At 42.0% G+C, this 20,408-nt stretch overlaps 1 protein-coding gene across 3 annotated transcripts in view; it reads left to right on the top strand.

Annotated features, from left to right (window-relative positions):
• The window catches only part of LOC116980693 (limbic system associated membrane protein), a 1,768,528-nt gene that overhangs the window by 1,436,843 nt on the left and 311,277 nt on the right, over positions 1-20,408 (top strand). For all 3 annotated transcript variants that reach the window (XM_033033154.1, XM_033033155.1, XM_033033153.1), the window contains one exon: positions 3,741-3,973. In XM_033033154.1, the coding sequence (XP_032889045.1) occupies positions 3,741-3,973 (233 nt within the window). The remainder of the gene's footprint in view (positions 1-3,740; positions 3,974-20,408) is intronic.

Genomic DNA, 20,408 nt, shown 5'->3' with positions numbered 1-20,408 from the left:
TCAATCCCATGGACTTCAATGTTGTTAACGCCACTTCAATAATGTTTCCAAAGCAAAGTTTTCAATCGAGAGTTAGATTTAGCTCTTGGGCTAAAGGAATCAAGGGATATGGGGAAAAGCAGGATCGGGGTACTGGTTTTGATGATCAGCCATGATCATACTGAATGGCGGTGCTGGCTCGAAGGGCCTACTGCACCTATGTTTCTATGTAAACAAGGTGGCGCAGCGGTAGAGTTGCAGCCATACAGCGCTTGAGACCTGGGTTCAATCCTGACTAGTGGTCTGCTTGTATGTAGTTTGTACGTTCTTCTTGTGACCACATGCCTTTTCCTTGGGCGCTCCGGTTTCCTCCCACACTCCAAAGACATACAGGTTTGTAGGTTAATTGGCTTTGGTAAAAATAGTAAAATTGTCCCTAGCGTGTAGGATAGTGTTAGTGTAAAGGGATCGCTGGTCTCAGTGGGCTGAAGGGCCTGATTTCATGCTGTATCTTTAAACTTTAAACTAAACTAAACTAACCTAAACTAAAAGTATAATTGTAATCCCATCTCCATCCAAAATTAGAAAGGAAAATTACAATTGGTCCAAAGGATTTCCTTTTATGATATTTCATATTCCTGTGCTGCCTACTTTTAAAATTAGTTTTTCAGTTTAATTTAGTTTAGTTTATTGTCACGTGTACCGAGGTACAATGAGAAACGTGTTGTGTGCTAACCAGTCAGCAGAAAGACAATACATTATTACAATCGAGCCATCCATAGTGCACAGATACACGATAAAGGGAAAAACATGAATAACGTCTAGTGCAAGATAAAGTCTAGCAAAGTCTGATCAAAGATAGTCTGAGGGTCTCAAATGAGGTAGATAGTAGCTCAGGGCTGCTCTCTAGTTGTTGGGCATTTGCCTTATCCATTTGCCTTGATGGCTAGGGATGACTTTATTTCCAATGAATGTATCTTTGTCCTGTCGGTTTACTATTCAATTTCCCATTACCCTACAGATGTGTACTTGTGTTCCAAGTTTCCTGAAGTGGCGGCGCTGCCCTGCAGCTGCGGCTCGCCTGCAGTCCGTTTGTCTTTTTTGTTGTTGTCCTGTTTTAGTTTATTTTGGTTGTGTATGTGTGTGGGGGGAGGGGGGGGGGGGGGGGGGGGGGTTTTGGTCTCTTCCTTCAGGGGGATGCAACCTTTTCTTGTCGTATCCCCTGTCTCCGTCTGCGCTGAGGCCTAATGGCGGAGCTGGCGGCCTCCAACTGCGACCGACCTCGAGGCTCCGGAGGCAGAGCCAGGTCTTACCAATGCGAGGCTGGCCGACTTCGCGCTGTGGTGGTGTTGCGGCGGTGGCAGTGGCGGCGGAGCCTCGGAAGCTCAGCCCAACATCGGAAGCCTGGATCGCCTCAACGCAGGGGGACAACAAGGAGGGAAGAGACAAGGACTTTAAGACTTTTGCCAATTATACTTTTAGTTTAAGACAGAGGACAAGAAAATAAATCATGAAGTGTGGATGACAAAAAGATAATATGGAGATAGAAACAGTGAGAATGAGAATCAATGGGGTTGTGAATTCTTCTGTGGGTGCTGGTCTAAAATGGACACTATCAATCCAGCTGCCCATTCTGTGATACCTCCCAAACTTTGTTTCCATTTGAAGAGATTTATGGCATGTATGTCAATCAATATCATCAATTTTATTCCCATCACCCAAATAACCAAATTACTCACAAGCAGGTAGTGATGTGAGGAATTATTTTCATCTTGTTTTTGTCAATGATCAGCACTCTAAGTGATCATTGTATTTTTTTTTCCACTTTTGTACATTTTTTCCAAAATGTCAAAATGGATTATTTTTTTGTGTGTGAGGAAATGATGGGAAGTCTTTGTGATGGGGTGGGAGAAAGGATCAGCAAAATGAAAGCAAATTTTTCACAAGATCGGATTCAGTGACACAAATGGTGTGCATTAATTCCTGGCTTCCTTTATTAAAGCTCAAATGGGAGTCGTCTACCTTAAATGTATGAAAAGATTTAACAGGTCGTATTGAAACCAGTGCTTTTCAAGGTCACCAGAATTAATTCTGTGTAACCCCAGTAATTCTATTATAAGAAGCAAAATATGCAGTTCTGTTGCTCCATTGAAAATTGTTAAAACCATGAAAGATTGCACGATAATTTGCTCTTGGAAGGTATATCAAAATTCATTTGGCATTGTAGTCAAAATCAGTGTCTTAAATCAGATTTGGAGGTGCATTATTCATCACTTCATGGTCCATGCTTCATTATTTGTTATTACTTAGTGCCTTGCAGCAGCTAGCAACCATTTATGAAACAACATATTTTGCAAGCTATATTTTGGAAGCAGCGTGTTTAACAATGTCACACCCGGTGCCATGCCGATTGAAAGGAGGCAGAATATTTTTTAAACTATTGGTATTATTTTGCATATTATTATTATTATTGCGGTAGATTTTCAGTATTGAGAAATTATAGATGTTTAAAATTGATCAATTGTGACAGAAATAGATTTTTCCCTGAAACTAGTGCTGCTGGACCATATATTATTGGAGATGGACATTGATGTTCAACTTATAACTAATGACATCCAAGTGTTTTCTCACAAGTATGTGTAATTTTATCCAGAATGCACCTGTGTGCTGGTTGCCCAGTAATTAAAATCTTTGTACATTACAAATAATTTGGCAACTAATATGTTTTGCTGTGTTAATGGACTGAGCTTTAGAAGCAAGCAGTCAAAATATGATGTAGCAGGTTCACATTGTATTATTCTTATAACCTGTGCACATTTATTGTGTATTATTGAACTTAGAATTACCATTTACAAAGAAGCCATTTCTAATATGACCCTCAAACAGATTCCAATCATTGTTATCGTTGTTGACCCACAAAAAGTATTTTAAAAGACTGTTTATGCTGTAGCAATTCCAAAACCAGTCAAATTAAAATATATATATATAGGTGCTGCAATTTCTGTTTTGATCTTTTCTCATTGTATTTAATTCTAATATCATGGACAGTTATTTTCAGGCAGTGAGTAAAGAAGATATGTACAAATGATATTTGAAATCTAAGTTTATGAAATTGAAAAAAATGTTTTATTCCGTTTTGAGGCTTATATGATAAACATGTGTGAAAATCTTACTGCATGTCTGATAGAGTATTTGGGGCAACAAACCAGTCTTGGGGTTCAAATCATTAACTAATTTATGTTCTTAAGCTATAAGAGCAAAATAAGGCAATTTGCCAATCAATTCTACCCTTCCATTCAATCGTGGCTGATCTATCTTTCCCTCTCAAGCCCATTCTTCTGCCTTCTCCCTACAACCTCTGACACCTGTACTAATCAAGAATCTGTCAATCGCCATCTTATCAATATCCATTGACTTGGCCTCCACAGCCTTCTGTGGCAATGAATTCCACAGACTCACCACCCTCTGACAAAATAAATTCCTCCTCATCTCCTTTCAGGAGGTACGTCCTTTTATTCTGCTCAAAGAGTGCTTCAAAGGTTTATACCAAATGAGCAAAATCCATTCTCCCCTATTAAATATTCCACATGGACTTTGTGTACCCATCCCTATTATCTTCCATTCAAATAATATAATCACAGCATGCTCTTTCGTGTTGGTCTTTCAAACCAGAAATTTAAATTAATTGGTGGTCTAGGGCTGTTTCTTTTAGTTCACTTTATTTCAACATTGTTTGAAGATATGTTTCTCTTCTTTTAAAGGTGCTATGTTGACGATAGGATCTCAAAGGTTGCTTGGCTGAACCGATCTAATATTATTTTTGCTGGAAATGACAAATGGTCCTTGGACCCACGAGTTACTCTATTGACCAGCGCTCACTTAGAGTATAGCCTTCAGATTCAGCAAGTGGATGTATCCGATGAAGGTCCTTACACCTGCTCAGTGCAGACCCAGCACCATCCTAAGACCTATCAAGTGCATCTGATAGTGCAAGGTAAGTGTTGATTACTAGCCTTATCCATATGTTTGCCAAAGCAACGCTTGAAAATTATTGTGTAGAAAGAAACTGTGCAGATTCTGGCTTACAACAAAGATAGACACAAAATGCTGGAGTAACTCAGCAGAATAGTCTGCATCTCTGGGGAGAAGGAATGGGTAACGTTCCAGGTCAATACCCTTCTTCAGACATGTTCTTCCCGAAACATCACACATTCCTTCTCTCCAGACAGAGTTACTCCAGCATTTTGTGTCTATGTAAAAGTTCTTGATGGGTGGATCGTTAGTACAATCAAAGCTGTATCAATGCAAAAATTATCAGAGCTACTAAATCAAAGGTAAGGAATCCAATGGCCTGGGTGATAAGTGTAGAAATACTTATGAAAATATCTGTTTTTTTTAAACCATGAAACAGGTGGATTGTTGTGAAGAACAATTAAATCCACTGTTGAATTGAAATAAACTGTTGTCACCTTCTGGCCTATAGATAGGGTAGACAATCAAAAGGTTGAAGCGTGACTTCAGAGAAGTATATAAACTTATGAGAAGGGTAGACAGAATCTTATTCCCAGAGTGGAAATGTCCAACACCGGAGAGCGTTGATGAAAGATGAGAGGGGAAAAGTTTAATGGAGATATGCAGGGCATGTTTTTTACACAGAGGGTGGTTGTGGAGCCAGAAATTATAGTGGCGTCTAAGAGGCTTTTAGGTAGATTCCCTCTTAGATGAGGGAGGATCTTATTGAAAACTACCAGACAATGAAAGGCATAGATAGAGTGACGTGGAAAAGATGTTTCCAGGAACTAGCTTCTCTGCCACAGAAGGTAGTTGAGGCCAGTTCATTGGCTATATTTAAGAGGGAGTTAGATGTGGCCCTTGTGGCTAAAGGGATCAGGGGGTATGGAGAGAAGGCAGGTACAGGATACTGGGTTGGATGATCAGCCATGATCATATTGAATGGCGGTGCAGGCTTGAAGGGCCGAATGGCCTACTCCTGCACCTATTTTCTATGTTTCTATGGAAGAGTCTAGAACTAGAGGGCACAATGTCAGTATAAAATGATGTACCTTCAAAATGGAGATGAGGAGGAATTTCTGTAGCCAAAGAGTGGTGAATCTGTGGAATTCATTGCCATGAATGGCTGTGGAGGCCGACATTGGGCAGTTTTAAGACAGAGATTGATTAGGATTGGTATAAAAAGTTATGGGGAAAAGGTAGGAGAATGGTGTTGAGAGGTTTAAATAGATCAGCCATTATTGAATGGCGGATTAGACCCAATGGGCTGAATAGCCTAAGTGTTCCTATGTCTTATGTAAGTACAGGGAGTAGAGAGATATGGATCATCGACAGGCAGAGAGATCAGTTTAACTCGGCAACATGTTTGGCATTAATGTTGTGGGCTGACAAGCCTGTTTCTGTACTATACTGTTCTATGTTCTAATATGCTTCATAAGATGGCATAACCACCTAGTAAAACACCACCAATAGTTTCTCATTGTTCATTAGGAATGATGAATAAATATTGGTCTTGTCAATAATGCCCACCTAATGGAAAAGAAATGTTAACACAATTTCACCAGCTGCATTCATTCTAGTCCAGTGCTGAGCTTGGAGGATGTTTTATTTCATTGTCTTCACAAGGAGTTATTTTAAGAGGCTTAATTTGTTTCTTACTGAAAAGATTGTACTACGGTTTGCATCATAAAAACTTGTACAGGGCATATAAAATCTTTAAATTGAATTACCCATAATTGAGAAACAGTCCCATTGCAACGTGTACCAAAAAGGATCAACAGTGTAGGAATTTCATCCCACAGCCTTATTTGGGCAATTCTATTGAACTGTGATCATTAGTCATGGTCTCTTAGTGAAGTTGCTGCCTTACAGCACCAGAGACCCAGGTTCGATCCTGACTAAGGGTGTTGTCTGTGTGAAGTTTGTACATTCTCCCCGTGACCATGTGGGTTTTCTCTAGTCTCCTCCCACACTCCTAAGATGTGGAGGTTTGTTGGTGAATTGGCTTCTATAAATTGTCCCGAGTGTGTAAGATAGAACTAGTGTTGATGGATTGTCAATGATCGGCATGGACCCGATGGGCCGAAGGGCCTGTTTACATGCTGTAAACTAAATTGAACCCTGTGTGAATCAGGGGTGAGGAAAACACATGCAAGAAGGGATCGACTGGGCTCATATTCACTGGAATTTAGAAGGATGAGAGGAGATCTTATAGAAACATAGAATTCTTAAGGGATTGGACAGGCTAGATGCAGGGAAAATGGTCCCGATGTTGGGGGAGTCCAGAACCAGGGGTCACAGTGTAAGAATAAGGAGTAGGTCATTTAGGACTGAGATGAGGACAATCTTTTTCATCCAGAGAGTTGTGAATCTGTGGAATTCTCTACCCCAGCAGTGGAGACAAATTCACTGGATGTTTCCAAGAGTGAGTTAGATTTAGCTATTAGGGCAAACATAATTAAGGGGTATGGGAAGAAAGCAGGAACGGGATACTGATTTTGGATGATCAGCCGTGATCATATTGAATGGCGGTTCTGGCTCGAAGGGCCGAATGGCCTACTCCTGCACCTATTTTCTATGTTTTAATGTTTCGAAGCTATGTCTCAGTTTCAAGTTGCAACACTCTTCAAAATGTCTACACTATGATAATAATTGTTAAAAGTACTTTAAGAATCACTGTTTAGATTGGGTGTAGACTTGGTATTTCAGGACACAGTGATGCTGCTACCTGTTATGTTCAGTACAATGCCAAAGCATCTGTTTCTCAGATTTAGAACAGAGTTGAAGCATCTAATGAACCGACTGGTACATGTGCTTATTATGTGATGTAAATGCTATGATCCACCAGATCTATTTAAATCACTAATCAAAGAGTGCGATGGCACAGCGGTGCAGCTGGTAGAGCTAATGCCTCACAACACCCGAGACCCGGGTTCAATCCTGACCCCTGTGTGGAGATTGCATGTTCACAGTGTACAGATATAGGACAAAAGGTATAACGTTTAGTGCAAGATAAAGTCCAATAAAATCCGAATAAAGATATTTGAAGGTCTCCAATTCTTACAAAATTCTTAAGGGGTTGGACAGGCTAGATGCAGGAAGATTATTCCCGATGTTGGGGAAGTCCAGAACTAGGGGTCACAGTTTAAGGATAAGAGGGAAGTCTTTTAGGACCGAGATGAGAAAATCCTTTTTTACACAGAGAGTGGTGAATCTGTGGAATTCTCTGCCACAGAAGGTAGTTGAGGCCAGTTCATTGGCTATATTTAAGAGGGAGTTAGATGTGGCCCTTGTGGCTAAAGGGATCAGGGGGTATGGAGAGAAGGCAGGGGTGGGATACTGAGTTGGATGATCAGCCATGATCATATTGAATGGCGGTGCAGGCTCGATGGGCCAAATGGCCTACTCCTGCACCTATTTTCTATGTTTCTATGTTTCCAATGAGGGAGATGGGAGCTCGGAACTGCTCTCTAGTTGATGAGAGGATGGTTTAGTTTCTTAATAACAGCTGGAAGAAACTGTCCCTGAATGTGGACCGTTTCACCTCTGTGTGTTTTCAAACATCTGTGCCTCTTGCCTGATGGGAGTGGGGAGAAGAGGGAGTGGCCAGGGTGAGACCGGTCCTTGATTATGCTGGTGGCTTTGCCGAGGCGGCTTGAAGTGTAGATGGAGTCAATGGAAGGGAGGTTGGTTTGTGTGATGGGCTCACAATCCTCAAGACATTCAGTGAATGTTTAGGAAGAATGGTGGCTACTCTTTCAAAGGAAAAGACCTTGTTAGTGTATGCCATGCCTTCTTCACAAGTGTGCAGTGCCAGTCCTGCATGTTCGTAAGACGGCTTCCTTTCTCCAATGGCTAGATATATCTGTTGAACCTGTTGAAAGCGGTTCAGATGTTCATGAAAATAGGCTGCCTGAATGTCTGGTTGTGAGCTGCACCTCTTGGCATTTGCAGGGGGGTGGTCTAATCCTGCCACATGAGTTAATTGGATCTTCAGCCTAACTTTCAGTCTGGCCCAAGGCAAACTGCTGCTGCCTGAAGCTGAACCTGCAGCATCAACCTGAGAGGCTAATTAGGAGATGAGTCCCTCATGACCACAGAATTTAAAACTTGGAACAAATTAAGATTTTGATCAAACATAGATTAACACGGTGTCACAGTGGCAGAGTGGTAGAGCTACTGCCTTGCACCGCCAGAGATCCAGCTTCGATCCTGACTACAAGTGCTTGTCTGTATGGAGTTTGTATGTTCTCCCCATGACCTGCGTGGGCTTACTCTTGCACACTAAAGACGCACAGGTTTGTAGGTTAATTGGCTTGGTATAACTATTAAATTGTCCCTAGTGTGTGTAGGGTAGTGTTAATGTGCAGGGATCACTGGTCGACCCGGACTCAGTGAACTGAGGGCCTGTTTCCGCACTGTATCTCTAAACTAAACTAAACACAATCTATTGCATGGCGGCTGATGGAACCAGTGTTGGTTTAAGATGAGACCAACAAGTTTTAAAGCGTATGCTGGGGGTAAGTATTTTTACACAGAGTGGTTGGTACTTGGAATATGCTGAAGGCATAAAAGGATATGGTTTTTATGTGGGCAGAATGGGAATTGTGTAAGTGGGCAAAAATGTTGGCATGAACATGGTGGGCTGAAGGGCCTTTTTTTTGTGTTGTGTGATTCTATGACTGAGATTATGGGGGGAAAAAAATAATTCTGCTCTTTAATACAACCCCAGTGCCTGCGATTGACCAGCCAGTGAAGTGCTGGAATGGATACTTCGAGATTGAGAACCCAGGGAAGCTCTGACTGCTGATTTCTCAAGTTGGAAGCTAAGGACTGCCTTCAAGTACTCTCTCTCAGATCTGAGTTACTGTAGAGAATGCCACTGCTATTTAAAAGGTGTACTTCAGGCCCTACATGAACTCAGGGTTTTTTCAATGTGACTCTGCTGTGTTCAGATGAGCTCCCTCCTACTTCCCCACCCCTCACCACCTCTACTTTTAGTCTGAAAGAAGGGTTACGACAGGAAACTTCACCTATTCTCTTTTCTCCAGAGATGCTGCATGACCTGCTGAGTTATTCCAGTATTTTGTGTCTATCTTCGGTATAAACCAGCATCTGCTCCGACCTAGCTCTGTCTTACAAAGCAGGGCAGCACAGTTGCGCAATGGTGGAGCTACTGCCTCACAGCGCCAGAGACCCAGGTTCGATCCAGACTACGGGTGATGTCTGTGCAGAGATTGTTCCTGTCTCCGCGTGGGTTTTCTCCGGGTGCTCTGGCTTCCACCCACATCCCAAGGCAAGCAGATTTGCAGGTTAAAGGTTTCTGTAAATTACCTCCTGGTGTGTAGGATGCGAAAGTGGGATTACATAAAACTAGTGTACGGGTGATCGATGTTTGGCCGATGGCTGTATCACTAAACTAAGCTGAAAGTATGAGGTGGGGGAAGGGTGGAAGCTGGAGGCGAGAAATGTCCAGGACCAATCAAGGCCAGCCAGAAATGACCTCAGACTGGGCATTGCCTGGTAAGCCCATTGTTGTTTAGGGAAGGTGCGATTTCAAGAGGGAAACAATATGGCGAACATTGGAGCTAGTAAGACTACTAGGGTGGAGGAAGGGGGCAAGGGGGGGAAGCGGAGGGCGGTGTAAGTAGAAGTTATATAAGATTAGAGAATTCAATGTTCATACCACTGGGTTGTAAGCTACCCAAGTGAAATCTGAGGTGCTGTTCCTCCAATTTGCATGTGCCCTCACTCTTACCACTGTTCCTCAGTACGCCTGCCCATAACAAACTAAACTATTGGTAATTTTTACTGGAAACATATAAACGGAATTTACAATAGAGCAACCTTATTCTAAAAGATGCGTTAAATAGATTGTGAGGAAGATCGTTATCATACTCCCTGACTCTCCGTCTGATTTAGGGTCTTGAATCGAAACATCACCTATTCCTTTTCTCCAGAGATGCTGCCAGGACCCACTGAGTTACTCCAGCACTTTGTGCCTATCTGCAGTTATAATAAGATTCTAAATACATCTTAAATAGGCTTTACAACAACACACTGAATGGTTGTTGGGAGATGACAAATGTGTGGTTGTTGTAATTGTTATTGGAACCTGATAATTTAAATTGAGTTAAATCCAGCGAGGACGTTTTTTATAACGGATGAGCATCTAATTTTCTGTTTGCTTTAAATAATTTGCTAGGCTTCAGTGAGTTAGCCCGGGGCAACATTGTATTAACAATCTGTCCAACTGTGGACATTTAATTATATAAGAAATAGAAAGAGGACATCCTGCTGAAGCCAGCGCATCCATTTGATATGATTAGGGATGATACTGTAATTTAGTTTAGAGATACAGTGTGGAAACAGGCCCTTCGGCCCACCGTGTCTGTGCCGACCAGCGATCCCACACATTAACACTATCCTACACACTAGGCACAATTTACCATTACACAGAAGCCAATTAACCTACAAACCTGTACTTCTTTGAAATGTGGAAGGAAACAGGAGATCCCTGAGAAAACCCACGCAGGTCACGGGGAGAACATACAAACTTTGTACAGACATCACCCGTAGTCAGGATAAAACCTGGGTCTCCAGCGCTGTAATGCAGCAACTCTACTGCTGCCCACAGTGATTCCTTATTAAAGTCCAAATATACCACATCTGTTCGTTCCACTTTGTTATTTTCCTGAATACGGCCTCCAAACAAAAACACTCTTAAGTCCCTGTCCCGCTTTCACGACCTAATTGGCAACCTCTGCCGAGTTTGCCCTTGGCTCATACTCACAGCATGGTCGCCACGAGGTCGTAGGAGATCTTCGTAACTCTTCCTCATGCTCGTGAGTCGTCTCTGCGCACTCGTGGCCTCAAGTGGGTCGCGGCATTTTTTCCAGCGTGATAAAAAATGTTCACGAGTAAAAAAAAAGGTTGGTATGGAAAAAATTGATTCTTTTTACTCTTAGGTAGGTCGTAGGTAGGTCACGATGGTGGTCGTAGGTAGTCGTAGGTCAGTAACTGGCTCAAGAAAAAAAATGCAGACATGACATCATTTTATCATGTGATCATTTTCCACTCGTAGCTAATCGTAGTTGGTCTCAGGTGTGGAAGAGTGAGGTCGAGGGGGGTCGTAGACATAGTTGTAGGAGGTCGTAGTCATAGTCGTAGGAGGTCTTTTACTTTGACGAGTCAACACGATCTTGACATTTTTTTCAACTCGTCTAGGGTCTTCTAAACTTGTGGATTAGGTCGTCCAAGTGGGACAGACCTCTTAAGGTGGTTTTTCCGCGCTACATAATTTTACCTTCACAAAAGCAAATAGTACTGGAGGAAGTCTGCTGTCCTGAGATTGCTGTCCCCATGTCCCTGGGCAATGCTTTTGCCTCCTGTGGTCTTCCGCTGATGCCAGCAGCTCAGGGGCTCTCTCAGCACGAGTGGCCGCCTGCATCCACACTGTTTTTGACAGTCAGTGAAGCGCTATCCTCCTAGGCTTCTACAAGCTGTCGAAAGCTGTCACTGTCAATGAATGTCCTTGACATTCACAGTCAAAACCATTTGGGACCCATCGAAAAATCCAGATTTTTTTCTTGTTGAAGAAATTGAAGTTACCCGATTAAAAGTGTGTGTAGGCACACACACGCGTACACGTATCGTTCATCGCTCACTCACCAATCAGTCACTTACCCACCCACCCATCCACGTGCTCGCTCACTCCCTCGGACACACTCACTAAAGCTCACTCATGCTCACTCACACATTCATTCACACTCATGCTCAATCTTGCTCATTCTCACACACATCCACTCCCACTCATGCTCACTCACCCACTCACACTCATGTTCACTCTCACTCACACCCACACTCATACACACACCACTCGTGCACACTCACACCACTCATGCTCATTCACACTCACTCATCTTCACTCACACACACTCATCAACTCTCACATTCTCACTCTCACTCACCCACACACACCCACTCATGCTCGCACTCACACCCACTCATGCTCACACTCACTCACACTCACACCGAATCATGCTCGCACTCACTCGCACCCACTCATGCTCACACTCACATGCTCACCCTCACTCACCCTCACTCACACCCACTCATGCTCACCCTCACTCACTCCAACTCATGCTCACCCTCACTCACTCTCACACACCCATTCATGCTCACCTTCACTCACTCACATTCCCTCTTACCAGCTCACACTATTATGCTTACTCACACCCTCTCAAGCTCATTCTCGCTCATTCTCACTTGCAGTCATGTTTACTCACACCCAGTCACGCTCATCCTCTCTCACACACTCACTTTCACTCATACATGCTCACTTACTCTCACTCATTCTCCCCTCTCACTCATCCACTCACACACTCACTTGCACTTGCACTTGCACTTGCTCACATACACAAACACACCCCCCACACACATACAATTATTTTAACAATTAAATCAGGTTATGACTAAGCTACATTTACCTTTCTGTGATAGCTAAGTTCACCCAATCATTTTAATGAGTGCTTCAAGGCCCTATGGATAATATTCCCAGCCTTAAAGCTGATAACTAGTGCGAGCACTTTATTGAGTGGAAGGCTGCCTTCAACCTTTGTGGAGGAGAAGCCCGGTTAATATCTTATTTGGCAATATATCCAGGTGTATTTCTGTGGAAATTCTGCCCCATTTAAATTTTCGAAGTATTCCGTTAGATCTTTCTCATTGACGGGTTCCAGCATTTTGTCATCAAATGGTAGTCAATAGTTTTTGTCTCTCCTTTCTTTCTTAAGCAGTGAGGTTAAATGTGCTATCTTCCAATTTTCTGTAACCATGGAAATTTGGAAGATCAGCATTAATGCATTTGCTCACTACATCTTTTAGAATCCTGGATATAGGGTGGTAGGGACTTAACTGATTTAAGCACTGCTAAATTCTGTGGGGAAAAAACCTTCCCACAAAGTATTGTGTACAGTATGTTATTAATTGTGACTACTTTTAAATACTGGAATTTTCAGTGGTGAATCCTTTGACCGAACTTGTGTTTACGCCAAACAGAAAGATTGGAAATAGGATGGGGAAAGATACAAACCTAAAATATTATATCCTCATATTCCAGAATAATGACAAAAAAATGAGAATATCGAAGGCAAGGATTTCATGGTTGATGATATTTCCAGTTACAAAACAGGCTCCAGATTTGTCCTCATGATCATTGTAAAATAATGCTCATGTTAATATTGACCAAATTGAAGACACTATAAAATGGAGGATCCCTGCATTTGTCAGATTTGCTTAACCTTTGTCCGTGGAAAATTACAGGCTGTGAGCCAGTCTGAGCCCTAGATTGATATGCAGGATGGTGAAAGATCCAGATGTCCTCCCAATTGATAAAATGTATGAGGACCCTGCAAAGAAACTTCAAGATATTATAAATGTATTGCTTTGATTGGATTGCTGCCAAGGGATGGTAAATAATGTTAATAATGTTGCAGGACAGTTATCCTGCTGTTTGATGATTGGCTGGTGTGTAGCCCTGAATGAATTGTTTGTACTGCCAGGGTAAATGTTGCATTATTCAGTTAGCTGACTTAATTCCAGAAGCTTCTGTAGAAACATTGTTTGGGACTCTTTGTAATTGGGTTGGGGGACTGTCAATAATACCTTAATGTAATGGATATGTGTGATTGGCTTGTAAGGGGCGCGCCACCCCTATGTAGTTTGGCCCCTCAGGGTTCATTGACCTATAAAAGGTAGCCCCGACTAGGATCGTGGTCGATCTTCTGGAAGGGCGCTTGGGACTGCGTGACCTTTTCGTAGTGTCTGCTTGCATGAGGCTGAAAGGCTTGGCCAGGCAGAGACAAGGATCGAACCCGCAGTGGTTTTGCTATCGTATAGGGGGATTTGTTGTTCATTCAAAAATAAAGTTTAGTTGGTCCAGTGCGTGACTCAGTGTTTTACTGAACTAGACTAAGGGGGTAAGCATTAGGAGCATATTTACCCACAGATACAATGAAAGCAAAGAATGGTAATAAAAGAAAATGATCCAGATCAGATTCAGGTTAGTTTCTCATATACACCATGGTGCAATGAAACTCCTTGGTTCGCATGAAGCTCTTAGAGTTATCAGTAGACATGTTCAGAAGCAAATTTTGTTGTACAACCTAACGTGGTGAAAAACAAAATGAGGTGCATAATGGAATGAGGTGGAGTTAAGACCAAGAATATGAGAGATGGCACCTCTGGCAATGTGGTGGGAAAGAGGTAAGGAGTCTAAAGAGTCCTTGGTTCATGAGTAAAAATAATGGAGAAACTGTTCAAAATCTGGACATCCAGTCTTTCAAGCTCCTTATCTTCTCCCAGAGGGGAAGGTGAATGGATTAGGTGGAAAGCATCCTTGATAATACTTTCAGCCTTCCTAATGCAATGCACAGTGAAGGTGGACAGGATAGAATGAATGATGGACCGCGAAAAGGCCAGAACAAATCAGGGCTGTCACCCCACCTTAGTCGTCCTACCAGTTCCACTGGTCGCATCCTTTGATCCCTCTTGTTATCGCATCTTCCCCAGCCAACAATGGGACATTGTGGGCTCCATCCTTCCTGAGGTAATCTGTTGCCAGCTCTGATTTGTTCTGGCCTTTTCCAGCCTCCTGTTTATTTCACCACCCCCTCCCCCAACTTCTACTTTTCCACTTTCAGTCTGAAGAAGGGTTCCGACCCGAAACACCATCTCTCTGTGTTCGCCAGAAATGCTGCCCAACCCACTGAGGTACTCCAGCATTTTGTGCCTGTCTTCAGTATGAACCAACATCTGCAGTTCCTTCCTACACAATACTTTTGGAGACATCACTTTCTAAGTGTTGTGAGCAAAATCATAAACTTACTCCAGCATTTGTATTTATCTTCGGAACAAACTTTGTTTGTTGAGAGTTGCCATTGTTTGTCCCTGTTTCGAATTGTCATCTCAGGAGTTCCAATCATTATGGGACAATGCACATTGCCTGATTGCATGTGTAGTCAGGGCGCAAGCCTATCATGCACAACAACTTGCAAATCATGTGCATGAAATACACGTCTTCATAGCCCGAGTTGAAAATGGTGCAGACCAACTATATAGCAGCATTAATTTCTGGGCTTTGTACCTGAAAGCTGGAAAAGATTTATATATGTTCAATATGGGATGAAAAAAATCTGTTTAAAATGGGGATAAATTCGCTTGCGGGGCATTAAAATTAAGGAAACTGGATAAGTAACAAAGTACTTATACTTAATATAAGGGTGGCACAGTCGTGCAGGTGGTTGAGCTGCTGTCTCACAGCACTAGAGACCTGGGATTGATCCTGACCTTGTGTGGAGTTTCCTCCCTGTGATCGTGTGGGGTTCCTTTGGTTGCTCTGGTTTCATCCCATGTCCCACACAGATGGGAGGGTTTATAGGTTACTTGTGCTCTGTAAATTGCCCCTAACGTGGAGGGAGTGGATGAGAACGTGTTATAACATAGAACTAGTGTGAATGGGCGATTGATGACAGGCGTGAACTCGGTGGGCCGAAGGGGCCAGATTCACTGTTCTATCTTTAAACTGTACTTAAAAATAGCATTATGAAGACTTATATAACAGGAGCATTGTTTGAACCAAGCAAATGTGAAATTTTAAAAACCTTTGTGGTCGGATCCCTTCTCATCTGAAATTGCACGGGAAAATACAAGGTATGTAAAGTCCATTAAATTATTCCTTCTAAAACATTGTTAGTGTTACAAAAGCCAAATCTACAAAAGATAAATCACTTAATTATAGGGTAATTGAATTCTTGTACAATACAAGTAGCAAAGAACAAGCCATAAATTTAATACACTGAAAGGTTGTGTACATCATTAGAAAAATAGTCAGCTTGGCATCAATAGAAATCTATAATTATATCCATCACAACAGCAGTAAAATTTAGAGATAATCCCTATAAATCTCAAATCTTTAAGTCAAATCGTATCATGTATATGAGCAATGCTAAAGTAGAGCTATACACACGGACTTGTATAATTAGAACAATTAGGTTTAACTATGAAGATCATTAATAAAGATGTGAACACCCTATTTCTTGTATCTGCATGCTTGCATTTCTATGAGCTTGTGAAGAAAAAGAATCCAAACTTTTAAAGTGATTTTAAATAGTCCTTTGGGTTACCAGTTCCATTGTTCATCTACCACCTACAAACGCCCCACCTCCATATTTCATCATGAGCAAAAATAGTTTGGGGTCAATCATGTTGCTACACCTGATCAAATAATCTAGTTTGACAGAGGGTGCAGTGGTGCGGCAGTAGTGTTGCTGCCTGACAGCACCAGAGACCCGGATTCGATCTTGACTACATGTGCTGACTGCACAGTAATTTTTTGTTCTCCCTGTGACCGCGTGGGTTTTCTCTGGGTGCTCTGGTTTCCCCTCACACTCCAAAGACATACACGTTTGTAGCTTAATTGGTTTTGGTAACATTGTAAATTGTTCCTAGTGTGTAGAATAGTGATGGTGTACGGGATGATCGTGAGTTGGCGTAGACTCGGTGGGCCGAAGTGCCTATTTCCACACTGTATCTCTAAACTAAACTGAACTAAGATATTGCACAATTTTACTAAAAATCCTCTTTATTTTGCCTTTTCTTTTGGTAAAGCAAATTCATCACATGGCATTTAGAGTCCATTTGGAATCATTCCATCTGTTCTTCTGAGAACTTTCTCCAATATACTATGTATTCCTTATTTTTGTGTTTTCCCTATCTCGTCAAATTCTCCAGGTACCCCTGGAGCTCAATGCTTTGTTATAACATCTCATTCAGAAGCAGAGCATCCTTTTTTTGTCCACCTTTATTTTTGACCTCTACATCCAGTAGGTTTTTTAAACTAGAGCCAAGGTTAAAATTGTTCAAACCTCAACTGCTTTGAAAATCACCAGTTTCAAGTGAAAGATTTACAACAGTTGAACAATGATTGGCAACAAATTTAGTTTGGTTTAGTTTAGTTCAGAGATACAGCGCGGAAACAGGCCCTTCGGCCCACCGTGTCCGTGCCGACCAGCGATCATGCACACCATTATCCTACACACACTAGGGACAATTTACATTTTTTTCTGAAGCTAATCAACCTACAAACCTGCATGTCCTTGGAGTGTGGGAGGAAACCGGAGAACCCACATTGTCACAGGGAGAACGTACAAACTCTGTAAAGGCAGCACTCTTCATCAGGATTGAACCCGGGTCTCAGGTGCTGTATGGCAGCAACTCCACTGTTGCACCACTGTGCCAGCCCACTGCAATACTGCGTTTCCCCTTATTTAGTGCATAAAACCTTTGAACAAGTAGGTGATTACCGCCTACCAAAATATTCACCCAGCTGGAGCAGCAACAGTGTGATTCCTTATTCCAATACTTTGAATTAGAGCTGGGCAGAATCCAGTACATTTCTTTTGAAATCATATTTTTTTCTTATGGTCAACAGCCACATTTAAGCTGGAAAAAACCTTGACTACAGCTGTGAGGAATGCAGACAGCGAGTGCTTTTGTGACACTGGGGAACAATCTCCTCCTGTTTCCTTTCTTGCCCTGTTACCAAAGATATATTTTATTCATTCAAGAACTGAACTTGCACCATCTTAGGTTTACTTTCAATAAAATGCCCTGAATTAGTACAGAAAGTAAAAAGTGGTTGGCAAAGAAGAAAATAGTCAAGGCAGCCTTAATTTATAAAATGTCCAAAGGATCATTAAGTTCAGTTCATGCCCTGCAGGAAGTGATGTACAGGTGCTTGCATTCTGCAACTGTCTGATAAGCACATTGCCCACATACAATCAGCAGCATTGTTATTGAAAGGAAGCTTCAAAATTGCATGACTGAAATACTGAAAATCAGCATGATTTCTCTACTTTGATCACGTGTAAGCAAGAGACGTGCCTCTCTCAATGCTAAATTAATTTAAAGTAAGTTGCAGCCTTTCACAGAACGTGGTTCAGTTAAGTAAAACCAATTCACATCAATAGCAGATATTTTAAATGCACCATTTTAATATTGTGAACACTTTTTTGGGAATGAAATCTCCAAGGAGGCAATCAGTGGGAGATTTAATCTGTACCACAATGTGTAAGGTATCAGAGATTTCAACAGTGTTTTGTTTCTTATCAGATTCAGATTCAGATTCAATATTTATTGTCATTGTGCAGTGCACAGTACAGAGACAATGAAATGCAGTTAGCATCTCACCCAGAAGAGCGAACATAGAATAATGGAACAGTAAAATATATATATGTACATACAGTAGCAGTAGTGCAATTGTACTATTGGGGGGGGGGGGGTGTGGGGGGGGGGGGGGGGTGTGAGGGGGGCGGTGTGAGGGGGGCGGTGTGAGGGGGGCGGTGTGAGGGGGGCGGTGTGAGGGGGGCGGGAGTGACTGGCAATCACCAAGGTGCAGAGTTAAGTTGTGTAACAGCCGCAGGGAAGAAGCTGTTCCTGAACCTGCTGGTCTGGCAACGGAGAGACCTGTAGCGCCTTCCGGATGGGAGGAGGGTAAACAGTCTGTGGCTGGGGTGAGAGCAGTCCTTGACGATGCTGAGCGCCCTTCGCAGACATCGCTTGCTCTGGACAGACTCAATGGAGGGGAGTGAGGAACCGGTGATGCGTTGGGCAGTTTTCACCACCCTCTGCAATGCTTTCCGGTCGGAGACAGAGCAGTTGCCATACCATACTGTGATACAGTTGGTAAGGATGCTCTCGATGGTGCAGCGGTAGGAGTTCACCAGAATCTGAGGAGACAGATGGACCTTCTTTGCTCTCCACTTAATATGTTTCGCACCCATCATAAAGTTCATTATTTCCCTCTAGGCAGAGAATGCATGACTTACTTTGACATAAGCAATGAGCTTCTTCTTGAGGCAGTAAGTCTGCAAATCTCTGCAGATGCAATGGTGAATTGTCCACACTGCATCACACTTTTGCCACATATTAGGAGCATAAACAAAGTTTTTTCTCCGTGTTTACATTTAACACTGAGTTGTCTTTTTTATTCTTCTTGCTGATCGCTAAGATGTACATGACTATGAATATTTGAATCATGATAATAGCAGCACCCGATTTAAAGTAAAATGAAACAAAATAAAAATCAGCACTCAAATAAGAATCACATGTAAAGAAAGGTAACGTTTTCTTATCCATATAGTATGCAAATCATTCGCAGTTATTAAAACAACTCGTTGCCACTCACAGTTCCATTGAATGGAAGGCGGCACAGTGGCGCTGTGGTAGAGTTCCTGCCTTACAACGCCAGAGACCCAGGTTTGATCTTGATTATGGATGCTGTTTGTACAGGGTTTGTACGTTCTCCCCTTAACTGTGGGTTTTCTCCCAGTGCTCTGGCTTCCTCCTATACTCCAAAGACATACAAGTTTGTAGGTAGACACAAAATACTGGAGTAACTTAACGGGTCAGACAGCATCTCTGCAGAAAAGAAATAGGTGACGTTTCTGGTCGAGAGCCTTCTTCAGACTCCTACACAGGTTTGTAAAAATCATAAATTGTCCCTAGTTAGTGTGTAGGATAGTGCGAGTGTATGGGGTGAGTGATGGTCGTCACAGATTCAGTGCACCGAAGAGCCTGTTTCCATAGTGTGTCTCTAAACTAAACTAAACTAAAATATTATTGACCACCAAAGGGGTTCTATAATTTTTTAGGTCACTTAAGAACTTCTGAATATACTAACCACGCAATTTGTCTATTCATTATGGATTTTATGCCGCGCTGAAATAAACTACTTTCAAAAAGCACGTGCATTGTCCCAATCCCTCCCTCTCGGCTTCCTAAAACCCCAAATCAGTCTCTCCATCCATTTTCTATTGTAATTCACACAATAAAGCAGCTCTGCATTTGTGTGCAGTGAATTAAATCTGTTGGAAGTCACCCTGGTTACATGAAGTAAAAGCTTTTATTGCTTCTAGTGCAATTGGATTGCCCTTCAAGCGTTTTCACAGCACAGCCTGCCCCTCTCTTAAGTATAACTTTCCAATGTGTACTTTTATACATTTCCCTCGATATATATTCTTGAAACAAGACCATTTACAGTAAAAAATGTGAAGTGTTATCTCGGAAAATATGACTGACTTGCAGCAATCGTTACATTTTCTTTGAGTGGTCATGGGTTGTAATAACCCATTCAATGTCAAATTATAATACTCTACCTGAAAAAATCATTACTTTAATTGAAAAATATTTTTTTCCAATTTTGATTCTGCTATATTGTGAGCAAGTTTATGAATATATATTCCTCAAGGCCTGAAGCAACAATAACATAGCAGAATGTGAATTAACTGAGGGATTTTTGAGATATGTAGATATTTAATTGAGTGTTTTTTTTATTTTTTATGGTGATAGCTTGTGTG

This window comes from Amblyraja radiata, chromosome 14 (assembly GCF_010909765.2).
Source record: "Amblyraja radiata isolate CabotCenter1 chromosome 14, sAmbRad1.1.pri, whole genome shotgun sequence".
NCBI classification, from domain to species: Eukaryota; Metazoa; Chordata; class Chondrichthyes; order Rajiformes; family Rajidae; genus Amblyraja; species Amblyraja radiata.
Note: the sequence above shows the minus strand (reverse complement) of the source record. Positions and strands in the feature narration are given on the sequence as shown.